The following is a 20,023-nucleotide window of genomic DNA, read 5'->3' on the forward strand; positions in this document are numbered from 1 at the left end:
AATGGGAACGTAAACTAAAGTATAGATATAATGGTAAAAAGGAAAACATGTCTCTAGTGGAAGAGGAGCACACTGTTTGTATACACAAAGTGTGCTCTCTTTTGTTAATTACTTTAATTAATAGTAATAATAAATGTATGCATACAAAGCAAATTGACTTGGCTGTATTGTAGTCGACGGCAGCAGGTTTGTAACTGAAACACTGACTTCCTTCTAAGGTATAGCCTGGCTGACATGATGCTTTAAAAACAATTATTGATTTAACCATTTCATACTTTACATGTCATTAGATCTTTTAACTTTATATCTTTGTTCTTTCTAGATTTCCTTCCCTCATATAAATAAAACAGTAGTATCTCAAATCTTTGTTATCTTTTAACCCTTTGATTTTTTCTTCACTACATTTGCTAATAATAAACCTTTATTAAATTATAGTACAAAACATCTCTTCTTCCTAAATATTCGTTTCTCTGCTAATATAGGGTAGTAAAATGTTTAAACTTACAACTAAAGAATTCAATATCTGATGGTTCAGTAAGAAAAGGTTCTTGTTCGATATCTGCGTGACCAATAATACTTTTTCCATCACGCACTCGACCTCTGACCTCTTCTAAGGAACGAACTCCCCAATAGTTATTTGTAGCATCAACCGTCTCCGTTGCCCGAGAAGTAAGAGCTATTTCAAATTCATTTCCAGCATTTACTATATAATTTCCAGTAATGCCAGTATTGGTACCATCTAGTAATATTGTGAATGTTTCATCAGAACGTTGGCCAGTGTTATAAATCATGATGTTACCGTAGATGAATCGGTTTCCATTGGCAGTTTCCCCTCCAATGAATATCAAATGTCGCCCATGGTTATAATAAAACAGATTGTTATTAATACTAGCGTTGCCGCCTTGAATGGTGACTACATCATTGTTAGCTGATGGTATGTTTTGAATAAAGTGGTTATCAAACACCTGTATTCTTATTGAGTCAGCTGGAGACTGTATATACAATATATTACTCTGTTTTGTTGATAAAAAATAGTTACGTGCAACAATTATTGTTGAAGCATCGGTTCCTCCTTGATTAATGTTTACTGTACCGTAGTTTTGATTGAAAAAGTTTTCAGTTATTGAACAGTTACCGTCTTTTCGACCAATTCCGATAACACTGTGGTCTGCTCGAGAACACTTTTCAAAATAGCATCTTGATATGGTAACATCAACAGGAATTTTATCTTCAATTTCATTATCCACGATTGATACAAAAGATCCAACAACATTCTTGATAGTCGAATCGGCTACAGTTATGGACGACTTCAGATGTTCTACAATATTAAGATACAACAAAATAAATAGCCAACCATATCATCCAATACATTTCAATTCAGAACTTATAATATTTAATTTGATTTTTGAAAATGTGCGCAACAAAATTATACATTGCGGAAATATATAAACTATTGACATTTGACACGTATGCATTTCATTGCTGGTAGTAACTAAAGTATTGCAATTTCTTACGATGCGTCGTCAGAAATACGTAGGCCTAAATTTATTCCATCAATTGAGCTTAATAAATAGGAAATAGTATACACAATAACTACGCACTAAAACGATTGACGATAAATGGATAAACATACTCCATATTCGGTGAATTTTACAATTATAAAGATTTAAAAAACAAGTGACTTACCTTTTCCATAAACCGAGATGTGAAATTCAAGTGGTTGATAATTATTCGAATTTTTACAGTAATTATATCTCGACGAATAATAATTATAATAATAGTCTATCCTAATAGTTACTGCGCTCGAAGTAGGAATATAAGTCATCTTGGTGTTCGAAGAATATCGGTCTACATATCCAATTTGATTAGAATAAATGAAAGTTCCGTCATAAATATAAATGCGGGAATAATAATAATTTACGGGGTGAAAAGCCATAATAATTGTACAGTTGTGTACACATTCAATAACAGTGATGCAGTATTGTTCTCCGCATAAAACTTCAGAAAGCATGAACTGGTCTCCCGGATTAACCAGATGATGTCCACCACATCTGGAATAAAAAAACGACTGTGAAGGGAAGAAACTGGCGATTCTCGTAGTCATTAATAGGCCAGAAGAATCAATATGGTCAAACGAGCTCTCCAAAATGTTGACATCTGAATAAATTCTTGATGCAAAACCTGACCAACACTGCTTTACGGTAATTCTCTCTAATTCAATTTCTGTCGTACTGTCAATGACAAGTGCCTGTCCGGAACAGTTCTCAAAATAGATGTTTTTTATGTGCGGAATTACAGGTCCAAACGCATATATTGAAGGGACACCATTCACACCATGTAGCCGACCGGTATTTAATATGTTAACATGTTTAATGGTAGACAGTTCAGAGTTTGAATCGGTGTACAATTGAATATTTCCCCAATTTGAGCTCTTACAATTCAACCATACATTATAAGGATAGTAATAGTTGTTGTAGTAGTACCCTGGACAGTCAAATAAACTCAACTCATATCGATTGCAATGAAGACGGTTTTTCCAGGTTTGTTCAAAATCTGCATTGAGAGAAACGCTAGTATAACCTTCGTAGGTAAAACCAAGTTGTCGACAAGCAACCTGAGCATCCTTGTATCCAAAACTACTATACCAAACATACTTCCATTCACCATTCACATATATTTGAAGACGTCCTTCAGTTCGACTATTACCTTCAACCAAACGTATCTTATCACTATCTACTGAACCAAAGTCAGGCACTTCTATTAAATCAAAAGTTATTTCTTCGTTAGGATTACCTACTGCTGATAACCTTCCAAGAATAGTAATTCCAATATTTTCTTTTAAAAACAATTTTACACCCGGATCTATTATTAACTCTGCGTTTGGTAAAACTGTAATGTCAGATTGGACCTGATAAGGACTATTTAGCAATGTCAGGTGGCATGTACCATTAATTCGTCCACCTATGTTAGACGAACTACATTTACTCAACTCATCAGTTACAGCATTCTCATCGTCCGTAATAATGTACACAAGGTTATTCCAATCTTCATTGTCAAAAACTCTATGGCGTACGCTATCTTCTTCAAAATCTCCCCATTGGTTAAACCGTGCATCAATATAATGATCCGGGTCAGTGAATACATGCGCACTACAGATCTCCACATCGATTCCAACGTTATCAAACACATTCCCAGCTAAGTATGCTGTATGAACACCAAGTTCCAAGCCACATGTAAGACCATTTATAATGTGGTTTGCTAAATTATGTTGTAAAATGTTGTCCATGAAATTAAATTGTAAGCCTGTTGAAGATGACATGAATGCAGGGTAGTGTTGTCCAATTGAAACAATAGCGTTGTCAGCAGTGTTGTTCATAATTGTATTGTTCGCAATGTTAACAACGTAGCTATTGTCAATTTTGTTATTTATCGTTATTGAGATAACATCTTTACTGTGCATTATCATATTGTTTGTTATATCCATTTCAATATTCATAGTCTCCGTAAATATGTATGTTTCCAGAAAGCGATCACTACCTTCGACAATACATTTCTTTAAACTTAAATAAATCCAAACGAACGGTTGGTATGTATCAATATCAATGTCTGCATAAACTGATCGGTGCACAGATTGGAAATTAGTATTTTGCAAGATTATCGAGTGATTGTTACTTTGATAACCAAACGATGTATCAACATACACACCATACGTTCCATCTTGAAAGTCACATTCATCGATGAAAATGTTAATAAAGGATGTGGTTCTTAATCCATAAGAGAAAATTTCGAATCTTGATTTATACACTTCGATGTTTGAATGTTGGCTTCCATAAATGTATATGGCATAACTGACCGTTAAAAATGAACAATCCATGATTTTAAGCGGTATATTGCTATTGTAAAGTTCAATACATCTGTCAATGTTTTTAAATTCACAGTTAGAAAATGTAATTCCTTCAAATGTACCACGAACTCTAACGCCATTAGGACGATAGTTAATAATCGAAGACAAGTTACATCCTTTAAATAGAACGCGACCTCCATCATTTAAATATACAAGATATCCATACGTGTTCTCAAATAGTGTACAGTTCAAAACTTTTAAGTATGTCGATTTTGATCCGGATTGCATTTCTATTGCATACGAACCACTACTTTCGTATCGGTATTTGATAGAATCCAACACAATGCTGTTCGTTATGTTTTTAACCGAATCTGTGTATGAAAACAGAAATAATAATGTTAAGTTATATGCACTTTTACTCACATAATATTATATCGTAGATAAATATTCCTGCACGTGAAAACTCGATTCTCTTTTGTCAATCAAGCAATATATTTTTTTCAAGAACATAAAACATAAGTTGAAGAAACAGGTAGGCCTATTTATCATTTAAACTGAAAATTAATTTAAAATTAAATGTGCTAATGTGAAATTACGTACCTTTTAAAGACAGAATAACAATTCCAACTTTAATAGAAGTGTAATAATAATAGTAATATGACGAAAAGGTAACAGTGAGTTCATTTGAGGTCGTTTGAATCCATTGTTGCCGCCTAGATGATGAAGAATCCAACAAGAGTAGTGTCTTACCGCTTGAAGGATCGGTGAAAGACAAATAACCATATGAAACGTAATCATTGTAGACAAAAATTGCAATTGTATGACCATTCTGCACTGTAAAGTTACGGGAATGTGTGACGTACTGGTAGTAACCTGAATGTATTACATCCAGACAAAGAATGTCTTCAACGAATACCGATTGGTCACCTTCCAGGAAACTAAGAACATTTTGTTGATCGGTGTAATGCTTGATAGCATTGAAATCATCCGATGGCAGTGTCGACAGGTAAACACCTCCACTGCAGTTAATAGATCCCTGATAGTAGTGATAGGAAAGTGAATAAACGGTAATACCGTATCCAGGAGCAGCACAGATGATATCAGTATTGGTAGTTGGATCTTTATCGATAAATGGGTTATCTATGTAGAATGTAAAGCCTCTTTGTACATTATAAAGCTTAATGTTAGCAAAACGATGAATATTAAAGTGTACTTCAACAGCACTGGAATACACATTTAATTCTTCAAGATCACCAGTTTGACTAATGTAAGCAAATTCCAGCGAACTCTGCTTACTAGAAAGCGTGTACTTGATACCACTCCACTTTCCAGGATTACAAACCAAATAAAGCTTACGATATGACGGACATACATACAGTTGAATGTTGAAAGCACAGTCTAAGATATTTGTATGAGTGTCTTCATTGCATTCAAAATAATCTAAGACGGTCATTCTGGTGGATGTGACAGTGTGATAACTAAGATAACCCGTGTATCCAAGTTGCTGACACGCTATACGCGCAACACTAGCAACGTCATAATAATAATTAAAATAAAAAGAATAACAGACAGAACCCCAGTTTCCATCTTTTAACACCTCTAAGACTCCTTCCCATTGATTTTTGCCATCAGATAATCGAATAGGAGTAGACATATTTTTAAAAACTGGCGCCATTCTGATCATATCTGTGTGGTTACCGTTGGCTAAAAGTGTTCCACGAACTAATATTCCAGTATAGTAGTCAAACAATAAGGTTACACCAGGTTCAATTACCAACACACCATCTGAGTGTATTACAATGTCGTTACTGACTACGTACGGACTACCGTCAGAAGATAATGTAACATTACCATATATACTGCCACCTATCGTTTGGCCCGACTGAAAAATTCCAATTGGACTACATTCTTGATATGCAAGTTCAGAGGTGTCATTGACGACACGATACGGCGATATTAAAAGCTTTGGGTACGACGGTCGTGTTTCTCCATCAATGATACGAGACTTTATGACAGAACAGTTACTAGATCCCCACCAAGACAGGCTAGCGTCAATGACCGTGGTAGATACACGTTCTTTACCAGCAGCAACAACTTCATACATGAAATCAGGATTAACAAGAGTGTTGCTCTTCATTGAAACTTTTGAATATTGTAAGAACAAAACATATGACGGCCACACAGAGTTTGAAAATCTCAGTCGTGGCCGATTGTTAATCATAACGTTTCCCTCAACAATCATAGTATCATCATTGTAGGACACAGCAACAGAAAGGACTCGCTCACATGTATTGTTTCTCAAAACGTTATCAGTTATTTGTATAGCATTTGCATAATTCACTCGATATACATCTATATGTACAAGGAAACCTCCTGTGTTGAACGATATAGTATTTCCCGAGATGATGATATCGTATAATTGTGGGCTTACGCCAACTCCAATGTTAATTGCACCGTTCATATTGTATTCCACTGAATTGTTGTAAATGTACGAGTTTAAATATGCAGTTATAACGATTCCACATCCATTATTATAAGAGAATGAGTTATTTTCAACCTGCAAAGTATTGCTGTAAATATCGTAGACAAACAACCCGGAAACGGAGTTCCCGTCAAACACACTATTGATTATGTTAAGATCACCTCTTCTCGAAATCAATCCATTCAAGTTATTTTCTGAAACATATGATGTATTAATAACAATGTTCTGAGCTTCATAAATGCTAATTCCATTTAAAGAGTTTGCAAAAAAATCACTTGATTCTAGAGTTAGTTCGTCAATGCTGGCGTATGTTTGAAATCCATTCCCATTATTAGACATCATTTGTACGTTGTTCACACGTAATTCAGGCATGTACGTTGGGTGCACTGTCAGTCCATTCCCATTGTTTCCAACAAAGTCTGAATTTCTAATTTCATGAGACCCTTGTATTACTGAAATAACAAATACTAATCTTGAAACAACAAAAAAAACTCATTACTACCGTTATACTTTTTACTTGGCAAAAAAGAATTTTGCCAAGTATAGTATTTACTTTGTTTGTTTGTATGTTTGTATGTATGTATGTTTGTATGTATGTTTGTTTGTTAGCACGATAGCGCCTACAGTTTTCAAGTTATCGTTCTGAATTTTTGGGTGTAGATAGGTATGTACTTTGAAAATCAACAAAATTGGTTTATTAATAACTTCACAAATAACAAAAATGATATTATTTTCAGACCGGCTAGTGTTAAAAGATAGGAGACAATTTTCAAAAGCCGGTGAGCAGTTTTAAAGTAACACGTAAACTAAAATTACATTTTCTCGAGAACTACTCGTCCAAAAAACCTCATTTTTGGACAAGAGGCAAGGGTTATAATTTGGGATTTGTAATTTCAAAACAAAAGTTGATTCAATGTACCGGCTTTTTCATACGAGTAGTTTTAAAAAACCTATTTCTTTTCAAATTCACCCGTTTGTTTTTGGCGTTGCTGTTCTATTGTTATTCAAATTAAACTATTGTTAGTTGATAATTAGTTTTGTTAGTACCAGTGTGTGTCCTTCCTTATTTCATTCTGTACATAGGTTTATACTTACAGAACATGCCTATTGATTTTCAGGTAAATTTTATTTTATTATTTTTTTTTTATTTATTCAATTTCTGCCATATACATAACAAAGAAGACAAAACAATTATAAAAGGAGGCACGGAAAGACCAAACAGGTGCTAAACACCTAGTTGATCAACCCAAAAAACAACGGGGCTCGTCGTATATTACTTATTACTGTACTTGCATGTGTCCTTCCTTATTTCATTCTGTACATAGGTATATATACTTACAGAACATGCCTATTAATTTTCAGGAAAACTGATATATTGGTCATGTCTCAAAAGCTTATCTTCTGTACGATATATTAAATAGCACGCATTCTGTCTTTTTTTAACATGGACATATTCTTTGATATGGACCAAAATATTAGTCGACTGGTCACGCGGTTAAGCATACTACATGGGTTAAGGCAGAGGCGCCGCAAATCGGCATAGCTTCAAGACACTCCTCGACTATTATTCCGGTCAATCTTGATTTTAGAAAGGTCATTGTTGCAATGTCGGAATTGTTTGTATTAAAAATTATTTAAACAAATTATTAACCTTAGCAGTATCTTAAACATGTAAAGCTAATACCTAAAGCAAAAATTGTATCTTTCAACATGCTCCCAGTCAGTGGATATATTTTGCCAAGTACTTCACTCAGTTTCTGAGTGCTTTCAGTTAATTTAGTTTCCACATAAGTTTTCATATCAATTGAAATCCAAAACTTTACTGTGATGGGCATTGTTAATTTGGAAATATGGCCGGCTCTATTTATATATTTAACGTTATGAAACAAAGTAATTAATTTTTTTTAAAAGAAGAAAACTATTTTGGTTTATGATAATTATTTATAAATCCATTATAATAAACATAACTTCCTTTAATGGGCGCGACATGATACGTATATACCTCACATATTATAGCATAATTAGAACAAACGAATTTGCATGGTGAAATGTTATTAAAAAAACAATTACAAAAGTAATAATATTTTGTAATGTACTTACGCTCACTCCAAATCACTAAATTTAAATCGTATTTGCAGTTGTAGTAGCGGCAGCGATATTCAATAATCATGACATTGTTTGTGAACGACAGTACATCGTCTTGTTTTGTAAACCTTTTGACAACAGCGGTTGAAGTGTCATTACCATCATAGAGTGTCAAGTACCCATAACTATAATACCAGTAGTATTGCAGGACTTTCACTTTCAGCAAGTATCCTTGGTCTGCATAAAACAACTGACATTTACAAAATTATTATTTTTTTTGTATTACGCTTTATCTTTTACTAATTGAATAATGAACAATTTTAGAATATCTCTCCAATATCTCACCCACCTTCCAATACCAATAATTTAATAAAGTGATCCGCTCAGAATTATTACCTATTTTATCGTGCTAAAAACACATTATATTGACATTAAACGTTCTTTTTGTTTTACTAATTTACTCATTCATTCATTCATTTATTTGATCAAAATAAATTTCAATAACAATAGGGCCTATACAAGAAAATGTATAAGAATACGATTACAAGCAATGCTTTAGAAATGGGAGTTAAAATTGTATAAAACGTCATTAGGCAGAAAATATGAGATCAAAGATTAACAAATACAGTTAGTCCTATTTAATGTATATTTAAAACAGGTACACGATTGACGTATAGATGTAATTTTGACCAAGATAGCCGAAACAGGTTATTTCTGTTGTCTCTGATGCAACCTATCATGAGAAATATGTATAATATAGGCCTACCTGTCGACAAGATTGGTAACTGTTGATATGATCGTCTGTATAATATCTTGTTTCGAAGGAATCAATAAATGTAATATTATCATTACATAGTATGTCATAATAAGGAGTACCATGATCAACATCAAACATTGCAAGTCCATCAAATACATTATCCTCAAATCTTGAATTCTCTATTGAAATTGATCCTAAAGTAGACATTTCCATTCCATAACCGCGATTGCCTTTAACAACAACCTCATTAATGTCAACATCGAAGACGACGCCAGAGAAACGAATTCCTGACCCAAGACATTCAGCAATATTAACATTGGATAAATATGGAAAGCGTCTTGAATGTGAAGAAATGGCAGGATTACCAGCTTCACGGTCGCTGTTTACTCCAGCCAATGATATATCTGTATATCTTAGGAAGCTTCGTTTGTCTTGATCTGCATCGCTTTTGAGCCAACTTATACCAGCCCAGTACGAGGTATTGGAGAATGTCAAGTTGTGGGGGGAACTTATTGTTGCTGAACAAACAACTCCTAAATAATCTAAAAATTAAGTAAACTATGCATTCATTTATATAATATTGATTAATTTAAAATGTTGAAAATGTTTATAACCATAAAGTAAATAAATTCAATAACTTACCTGAACATCTGCTTACATTATTGCGAGGACAATCAACAATTGTTTCCTCGTTTGAACCACAGTAAACATCATAAAGATTAACTGGTTCTGGTCCTGAACCGAACCCATTGTAGTATCCATTTTTGTATCCAAGTTGACGGCAAACTACTAAAGCAGCATTTGTACGAGCGTAATAATTTGCACACACTTGGCCCCATCTACCAGCTTTATACACTAACACACGGCCCTCGTTTTTATTACCCCCGTTCACCAGTCTTACGTGTGACCATTTGAGATGCCATTCGTCTTTCAAAAATGTTGAATTTCCATAACTGGTCAACACAACATGATTGTCGTCTGTTCCATTGCTAATCAAAGTTCCATTAACAAAGATGCCTGTTCCTTCTGCAAAGAACATCTGCACTCCTGCTTGAATGGTAACAGTAGCATTGCTCTGTACATACAGGTAATCTGTCACAAACACAGGACTATCAGAAGATTTAAACGCTACATCTTCTGAAATTTCACCACTGATGAATGTTTCACCAGCTGAAAAGCTTAAACAAAATCCAAATATTATAACGGACAACACATTTTTATTAAGTGTTTCCATTTTTATTTGAGTTTTTCAATTAGGCCTACCAATAATCGAAACATGCTTAATCGATCTCTGTGACGATTACCGAACTGACGAAGATTCTCGGGTAAACAGTTTTTATTCACATCAACTTGCTAAATCATTAACATGATAATAGAGTTAAGAAAGTTCAGAGTTATTATTAGAAACGAATATATAATAAGCAACGAGCAAACAGGTTTTATGGCAATCCTAGTGACAATTGAATTAATCAATACATGACACTAACTGATCAAAAGGTGTACAATTGCATGACATACCATCAGTTCTACCTGAAACAACAATACTTACATTTTCCCAGGTTCTAGATAACGGATTTCAAGGCCTGATGCTTTGCTTATAAACGAATGATTTGACATTATTTGAACCAATCATAAACAAGAAATGATTGTACATAATTGCCTCTAACAGAAAACCAAGATATCTAAGTATTATAATTATAGGCTAAAATTATTTTTAAAGGCCAGGTGCGGGCAAACAATCTATTGATCATACATTTCAATAATTATCGATCTATAGTTTCCCCTATGTTTCATAATGTTTGGGATTTTATTTGTGTTACACAAGATTTGTGAAAATAAGCACTTTCTTATCAGTTCAAATTACACAGTAAAATCTCTATTCTTTTGTACACAAACTTTGTAAATAGAGAGGCATTTTAAAAAGCTATGAAAAATAAACGGTGTGGTAAAAAATGTTATCAGATGACTAAATATAAGTAGTATAACTTGAATTTTACATTTCTAGTATTTTTATTCAATTTCAGAGCTTTATTTTCATGCTATAACAACATTATCCACCATGTATCCACCATCTTTTTTCACCTTCTAGGGAGTCACCAGACATGATATTACACTAGGTTAAACTACCTAACTACTAGGCTAGTCAATCTAGCCAAAAAAAAACAGCCCAAAGTGAAACAAATTGCAAACAGAGATTTTTCTTTTTTAAATGGTCATATATGATGAGGAGATCAAAATTTGAGCATCACACCTCTGTCACTCATCCCGATGATATGCAAATTAGCTTAAATATGCAAATTACGGTGAAATTACAAGGTTACCATATCTCAAAAACTACTAGTCCGAGAGAGTTGATTTTTTCACTGATCTATTCAAAATGTATATATTTATATTTACTCTAATGAAACATTTTACGAAAAAATGACCGGAAGTACAACATTTGACCTTCGACCCCATTTCTCAATGTTTGCATATTATACAATGTGACTAAAATGTCTGTAGAGACTTTATTTTGCCCTCAAATGACCCAGACATAGGTTCCTAATAGCCAGCATAGGATCACTTTGTAATTCCCAAAATCACACCTTTGTCACACACCTCGAAAGTATGCAAATTAGTAGTACAATTTAAATAAAATATGCAAATAAGGGGAAAAAATTACAGTTGTCCTATATCTCGAAAACCACTAATGCTAGAGAGCTGATTTTTTCACAGCCGTATTAAAAATGTACATATTTCTATTTGCTCCAATGAAACATTTTACAAAAAATTGACCGGAAGTATGACATTTGACCCTCGACCCCATTTCTCAATATTGCATATATAAATGAAACTAAAATGTCTGTAGAGACTTTGTTTTGCCCTCAAATGACTCCGATACAGGTTTCTAATAGCCAACATAGGACTGTTTAGTAGATCTCAAAATCACACCTGTATCACTCACCTCCAAAGTATGCAAATTATTAGTACAAGTTACATGAAATATGCAAATTAGAGGGTGAAATTAAAGGTTCCTATATATCGAAAACCACTAAGGCTAGAGAGTTGATTTTTTCAATAACTTGTTCAGAATGTACATATTTATATTTACTCTAATGAAACATTTTACGAAAAAATGACCGGAAATACAACAATTGACCCTCGACCCCATTTATTAATGTTTGCATACATAATGCGACTAAAATGTCTGTAGAGACTTTGTTTTTGGACTCAAATAACTCGGATACATGTTTCCTATAGTCAGCATAGGACCGCTTTGTAATTCCCAAAATCACGCCTTCGTTTTGGCATGGTTGGAATTCCCTTTTTTCGTATTAGTTTATGTACAGCGCTTAGAGGTTACACAACATTAGGCGCTATATAAATCCAGGATATTATTATTATTATTTCTCAATATTTGCATATAATGCAACTAAAATGTATGTACAGACTTTGTTTTGGCCTCAAATGACTCGGATACAGGTTTTATATAGCCAGTATAAGTCAAGCACCTCGAAAGTATGCAAATTAGTAGTACAAGCTATATGAAATATGCAAGTTACAGTGAATTGCCTTATGTATCTTGAAAACGCTAATGACCGAGAGAGAGAGATATGGCAACTTTCTTGTACTACTGAATTGCATACTTTCAAGCGAAGTAACAGAGGTGTGATTTTGAGAATTACTAAACAGTTCTATGCTGGCTATAGAAAACCTGTATCTGGGTCATTATTGAAAAAAAAAATTATCGAAAGTATGACATTTGACCCTCGAACCTATTTCTCAATATTTGCATATAATGCAACTAAAATGTATGTACATACTTTGTTTTGGCCTCAAATGACTTGGATACAGGTTTTATATAGCCAGTATAGGATCGTTTAGTAATTCCAAAAGTCAAGCAACTCGAAAGTATGCAAATTATTAGTACAAGTTATATGAAATATGCAAATTACAGCCTTATGTATCTCGAAAAACGCTAATGACCGATAGAGATATGGCAACTTTCACCTCTTGTACTACTAATTTGCATATTTTCTAGGAAAGTAACAAAGGTGTGATTTTGAGAATTACTACAGTTCTACAGTATGCTGGCTATAGAAAACCTGTATCTGAGTCATTTGAGGCCAAAACAGTCTGTACAGATATTTTAGTTGAATTATATGAAAATATTGAGAAATAGGGTCAAGGGTCAAATGTCATAATTCAATCAAGACAATTTTTGCATAAAATGTTTCATTACAGCGAATATAAATATGTACATTCTGAATCAACTCTGAATTCAAATCAACTCTCTAGCATTAATGGTTTTCGAGATATGGGAAGACTGTAATTTCACCCCTAATTTGCATATTTCATGTAACTTGTACTAATAATTTGCATACTTTCAAGGTATGTGACAAAGATGTGATTTTGGGAATTACAAAGAGGTCCTATGCTGACAATAGGAAAACTGTATCCGAGTCATTTGAGTCCAAAAAAATTATCTACAGACAACTCTCTACCTTAGCGGTTTTCGATACATATAGGAACCTGTAATTTCACCCCCTAATTTGCATATTTCATGTAACTTGTACTAATAATTTGCATACTTTGAAGGTGAGTGATACAGGTGTGATTTTGAGATTTACTAAACATTCCTATGTTGGCTATTAGAAACCTGTATCCGAGTCATTTGAGGGCAAAACAAAGTCTCTACAGACATTTTAGTTTTCATTATATATGCAATATTGAGAAATGGGGTCGAGGGTCAAATGTCATAGTTCCGGGCATTTTTTTGTAAAATGTCTCATTACAGCAAATATAAATATATACATTTTAAATATTTTAGTGAAAAAATCAACACTCTAGCATTAGCGGTTTTTGAGATATGGCAACGCTGTAATTTCACTCCCTAATTTGCATATTTAATATTACTTGTACTACTAATTTGCATACTTTCGAGGTGCCTGACGAAGTTGTGATTTTAGGAATTATAATACAGTTCTATGGTGGGTATTGAAAAACAATATCCAAGTCATTGAGTCCAAAATAAAGTCTCTACAGACATTTTAATCACATAATATTTATGTAAATATTGAGAAATGGGGTCAAGGGTCAAAATTTGGTACTTCCGGACATTTTTATGTAAAATGTCTCATTAGAGCAAATATAAATATATATATTCTGAACCAGACTGTGCAAAAATGAACTCTCTACGATTAGTAGTTTTTAAGATATGGTAACCCTGTAATTTCACCCTAATTTGCATATTTAAGCTAATTTGCATACCTTCGGGATGAGTGTCAGAGGTGTGATGCTCAAAAAATAATCACCTTATCATATGTAACCATTTAAAAAAAAAAAATCTCTGTTTGCAATTTGTTTCACTCAAAATGCTAGATTGACTAGCCTATACTGAAAAAAGGTTTTCCTGATTTTGTTTTGACAATTTTAAGGGAAATTCATGATTTTTTGTCTTGATTTCAATTACAGTTATTTAATTTATGTACAATTAACCAGATATTATATTTAAAATTCATGCCTGTACCTGAGCTGTAAAGTATTCCTTAATTCCTAATTATACATGTGATATTCTTTTGAAAGTTAACTTCGTAAACATTAATAATGCTACAAATATTTGTAGGATATTTACGACTTTAAGGCAATAAAATTATAAATTACTGATACTAGAGGGTGAGCTCGCTTCGCTCGCTCCCCCTCTAGGAAGTGTAGACGATGGTTCTCGGAATGATAAAAATGTTCTTCTTGTAGGCCTACGTTTTCTGTCGGTTACCATTATTGAATATGCTTTAACTGTATATATGAACTGTTTTATAAGTTGTTTTGTGACTGTGTAATTTGGTAGTAGTCACTCTCATACTGTAGGCCTACATTTAAAAGTAACACATCCAAATGCCAACTTCAAGTCAATGGCTACCAGATGTCTCTGTGAGACGGTTATTTGAACCAGTACCAGTACCAGTGACATTCGTAAAACTAATCTATACTCTGTTTCACAGTGTTTTAGATGATTAATAACATTTTAAAGTATAGTGTTTATTGTTTGGTAGGGCCCTTTGGGGAGGCGGAGTTCATTTGAGGGAGGTGCTTATTCGAGGGATATATGTTAATTTTTTTAGTTTTAATAATATGGTAACATTTATAATCAAATTAAATCCTCTATCTAATAGATATGAAAAGTGGTAAAAAAGAATAACAAATGCTTGGTAAATCGCGATGAATTCTAATACAAATAGTATAATTGTGTTATTCTAAATGTGGATCAAGTTCAAGTTCAAGTTCAAGTTAAAATTTATTGTCAAATACACAGTAAATGAAATTTGCCTTCCAAGGTTCAAATTACAATAAAAATAACAACAGTTAAAAACATACAATACTATACAATGGATAAGATAATATATAAGAAAATATGCTATGTATAAAACATTATGAACAGTATAAATATTAAAATACTATATAAAGAATAAAATATAAAACGTCTCAAGTTATCTTTTAAATTGCTTGTTGTATTGCCTGATTGCACACGGAAGAAATGATTTATTATGACGCTCAGTCTTCTTAATTGAAGGAATCCTCCTTCCGGATCTACTGAAATTTATAAAGTTAAAAAGAGGATGAGACTGGTCGTTAATTATACATTTTAGTTTTTTCTCCATAACCTTATCGCATATATCATGGATAGATGGGACGTTTGCACCTATTACCTTCTTAGCCATTTTTATTATTCTCTGTAATTTATTTGAGTTATACTTAGATAAACTATTTAGCCATACAATACAGCAAAATGTTAATATGGACTGTATCATAGCCTGATGGAATAGAGACAGCGCATCTCTGCCAATATTAAAGTTTCTTAATTTCCTTAAGAAGTACAATCTTTGGTTTGCCTTCGCATAGACTTTGGCAGTGTTGGCGTTCCATGACAGTTTTTCATCTATCCATACTCCTAAATATTTATGTTCACTAGTTGTGCGGACATCATTATCTTTGATATTTAAAGGTATAAGTTGCCTCTTAATTTTACGAAAGTCAAACACAATTTCCTTTGTTTTATTTACATTAATACTTAGACAGTTCATATCACACCAGTTAATTATATTATTAACTTCAGTTCTATACGTGCTCTCATCATTGTTTACAATTAAGCCTGTGATACAGGTGTCATCAGCAAATTTAACTATTTGACATGATTCACTTCTAAGGTCACTTGTATATAATGTGAACAACAATGGAGATAACACGCATCCCTGTGGGGCACCGGTGTTTGAAACAATGATATCAGACAAAACATTATCAATTCTAACACGCTGGGTTCTGTTTTTCAAGAAATCTCTGATCCATAGACAAACAAAAGGATTAACATTCATACTAACTAATTTATCAAGAAGTATGTTTGGTTTCATTGAATTGAAAGCCGAAGAAAAATCTAAAAATAACGTCCTTACATATTGCCTAGGTTTATCCAAAGTTTCATAGATTGGATGCAAGAGGGTAGTTATTGCATCGTCGACACCTCTATTACTACAGTATGCAAACTGATTATTATCAACAAAAGGCAACGTTTCCTTAATCAATACATCTTTAAATAGCCTCTCAAAGCACTTTGTAATAATTTGGGTTAGCGCAACAGGACGATAATCATTTAATATTTTCGGCTTAGGTACTTTATTTATTGGGGCTATTATTGAATACTTCCACATGCATGGGACACAAGAAGAGCTTAACGGACAGTTAAATAATCTACAAAAGAATCTACGAAAGATGGACGTTTATTAGATAGTTGGGTTGGGGGGGGGGGGGGATTATTATTCAAATGGATGTTTTATTGGAGAGGCGTTTATTCAAATAAATACCATCCTAATAATTATTAATACATTATTTAATTTAAACATCTTTTGAAACTAACTGCCGTGACAGAGTGGGCCCAAGAAAGAAGACATTACGGCTTGCAACATGGGCAGACATCTCGGTCCTAACGGGACACAGATAGCCTACAGTTATTCCTGCCGGCTTACTCAATAAAACTCAGCTATCGGGATTTCACTCGATTTTAAACAAAATGTCTTATCATCAAATCTCCCTATGTAATTTTATAATACTATTTCCCATAATATATTCCGATTTTTATGGCATATATTTAATTTGATCTTTATTAATTTGCAGTATAATTTTTATTTTTTAACTACTGTACCTTCACACACGCGCGGTCCGTTCCTAAAAAAAAAACTGAAATGGCTATGACTAATGGCCAACTTAAGCTCTAGTCCTACTATCTGTTTTTTTCTTCCTTCTTCCAAAGGGACACTGTATTGATTGATGGAAAGTGCCTGTTTCCAGTCACCTTTAGGGTCAAATACTATTATTTTAACTGCTCCCTTGTGTATAAAAGAGAGAAAATAGTTGAAACCAAGTTGTTGCAAGGTGAACCCGGAAATTACTTTGACCGCGAAGAATTGAAATTGAGTAGAAAATCTACTGTTGAAATCATACATTTTGTTAAAAAACTCTTTATAATATCTTCCTAAGATAGAAATATGGAACAATAGCGTCGAACTGAACACTAATGTTATAAAATCTACGTTTCGCAGTACATCTAAGATAGATAAGGTAGGTATCGAAGGCAATTTTATGCATTTCTTTTTTTATGTATACTAGATGGTACGCTCGTCGCTCGCGTCGTACCATCTAGGTCGTGTCCACAGATGGTTATAGTAATTTCCGCGTAAAAAAACTGGTGATTTCAAATGTACGTACCGCAGGACTATAAAACATTGTCGTTTACAGAAACAAATAAATAGACCCAATGATTTATGTAGTTAACCAAAATTAGCACCCTGGGAATTACTTCCAAACTGAGTCCAAATTTTTGATTTGACTCATTTAAACAAATCCAATTTGTGATTTGTATCTAACATTAGGGTTGAGGGTTGGGGATGAGGATAGGTACAAAGAGGAAAATTTTTTAAATAATTATATTCTTTATATTAAATTATGCTTTAGATTTCTGTATTATCCACTCAGTAACGAACTATTTTTTTTTATAGGCCTATAAATAATATACCACAAAATAGAGTAAAACATTTCCGATTTAATACTTTGTTAAAACTTTCACTGTCATAGTCGATAGAAATAGTAAAGTACATGTAACGATACACCACTACGACGTTTATATTTGTTGTAAATTATTAATTAATACAAACGTTGAGAAGCAACTGTCAGTAATAAAGTATTATAGCATTATGTATTTATAATCTAAAAGTAGGAGCTACCCACACTCACAGTAATAAAGTTTATTAGTATATTTGTTTATATTATATCAGCTAACAGTACCTACACTCACAATAAGAAATTTTCGATTCAAATAGTGATCAAAAGTGGTTAATACCTATTTACCAATATTGTATAGCATTACAATACTATTTATGTTTATTCTCCAAGGGCCCATAAATTTACCTACTTGGACGTGTTAAACCACGGAGGTATGCATCTATGGTTAAACCAAATAATTTGGAATGTTCCATTCATTGCAAATCAATACATTTTTATAAACGTATATTAAATCTATCAAAATAGTGTTTTTTAAAGAAAATCGGCCTGTCTTCAACATTATGATGCTGTACTCGAGCTGTTCAACCGGTTTTCAGCCATTAAAAACAATTATCGTAGGAGATAGGAAAGTGCGAAGCACCCTCGTATTATTGTGTGCGGGTATTTTTCAAGATGGACATGCATTAGACAGTGTATACCACGGTCAGAAAACACCCCTATTTGGGGCAAATCGTTGAACCTAAATTCGTTTTAATTGTCAATAACTAATTATCGAACTCAATTTAATTAGTAAACAGGGTTACATCAGGTGGTTAAAATCAGTATCGAAAGTACGAACCAACTTTATATACCATCGGGTAAACATTCTAGAAATAACGCGCGATTTACCGAATTTTGCCCCTACGTAAATTTATATATAGATGTAGGAAACTTCGATTCGATTGATTGTGTTTACGACATTTTTAACACGGTCACAAAGAGTACCGTGTACCCGGGTCAACTCCAGCCTCCAAAGACCCTCTAAATCCACCCAGACATCAATTAAAAAATCGTTATTATACAGGTTTCGTGTTGAAATGTATTGTGATACATATCCATTTGTTTGGTTGATTAGAGAAGTTAAATACTTTGTCACGACATAACATTTCATAATAGGAGACAGATTGGTGTTTGTCACGACATTTCAACGTACCGTTGCGTCGACCTTATTTATATTATTTTGTACATTATACAATGCCTTTGTCATTGGTGCCATAGAAATTATCTTTATTGAAATAAGATCTAAGTACAGTATTTTTACAATGTTGAATTATTTATTTATTTCAATAAGCGAGACGAGGCGAGGAGAAGCGAGGCATTCAATGCCTCTAGCGATGCAACTAGAGTCATTGTTGTGAATCCGAGATATTATACAGTAATTGAACAATAGAGAACAAACTTGTGTTAAGATGGCAATAATAAACAAATATTAATTTACTTCCTGGTACAGAGTGGTATACTACTAGTTTTTACTACTATATTATTTTATTTTTATAGAGGGTTACAACATACTAGGACTCAAATATTTCAAAATAAGCATTCAGATTATACTACGCGCTCTCTTAAAATTTATCTGACCAAATTTTATAAATGTCCCGTTTGCTTATGTTAAAGCTAAATGCCTCCTACCAACAACTGTAACATGGGTAAAACATTCTTTATCTTATTGTAGTCGTGTATGCCGGTGGAAACAGTTTCATTGGGTGAGGATTTGTGTGAGGATAACTTGGTGGAATTGGGAGTGAGAAACCAATGGAACACACACGCGACTTGACGGTACCAATCC

At 33.3% G+C, this 20,023-nt stretch overlaps 1 protein-coding gene across 1 annotated transcript in view; it reads right to left on the minus strand.

Annotated features, from left to right (window-relative positions):
• LOC140047705 (uncharacterized) overlaps positions 1–10,487 on the minus strand; it is a 32,386-nt gene extending 21,899 nt beyond the window's left edge. Inside the window, exons 1-7 of the mRNA XM_072092743.1 lie at positions 9,811–10,487; positions 9,178–9,710; positions 8,427–8,661; positions 4,445–6,778; positions 1,687–4,215; positions 506–1,318; positions 146–240 (exon numbers count right to left, since the gene is read on the minus strand). Coding sequence (XP_071948844.1) covers positions 146–240; positions 506–1,318; positions 1,687–4,215; positions 4,445–6,778; positions 8,427–8,661; positions 9,178–9,710; positions 9,811–10,402 — 7,131 coding nt within the window. The 5' untranslated portion in view covers positions 10,403–10,487. The remainder of the gene's footprint in view (positions 1–145; positions 241–505; positions 1,319–1,686; positions 4,216–4,444; positions 6,779–8,426; positions 8,662–9,177; positions 9,711–9,810) is intronic.
• Between the last annotated feature and the right edge of the window lie 9,536 nt (positions 10,488–20,023).

The sequence above is a fragment of the Antedon mediterranea genome, chromosome 4 (genome assembly GCF_964355755.1).
Source record: "Antedon mediterranea chromosome 4, ecAntMedi1.1, whole genome shotgun sequence".
NCBI lineage: Eukaryota > Metazoa > Echinodermata > Crinoidea > Comatulida > Antedonidae > Antedon > Antedon mediterranea.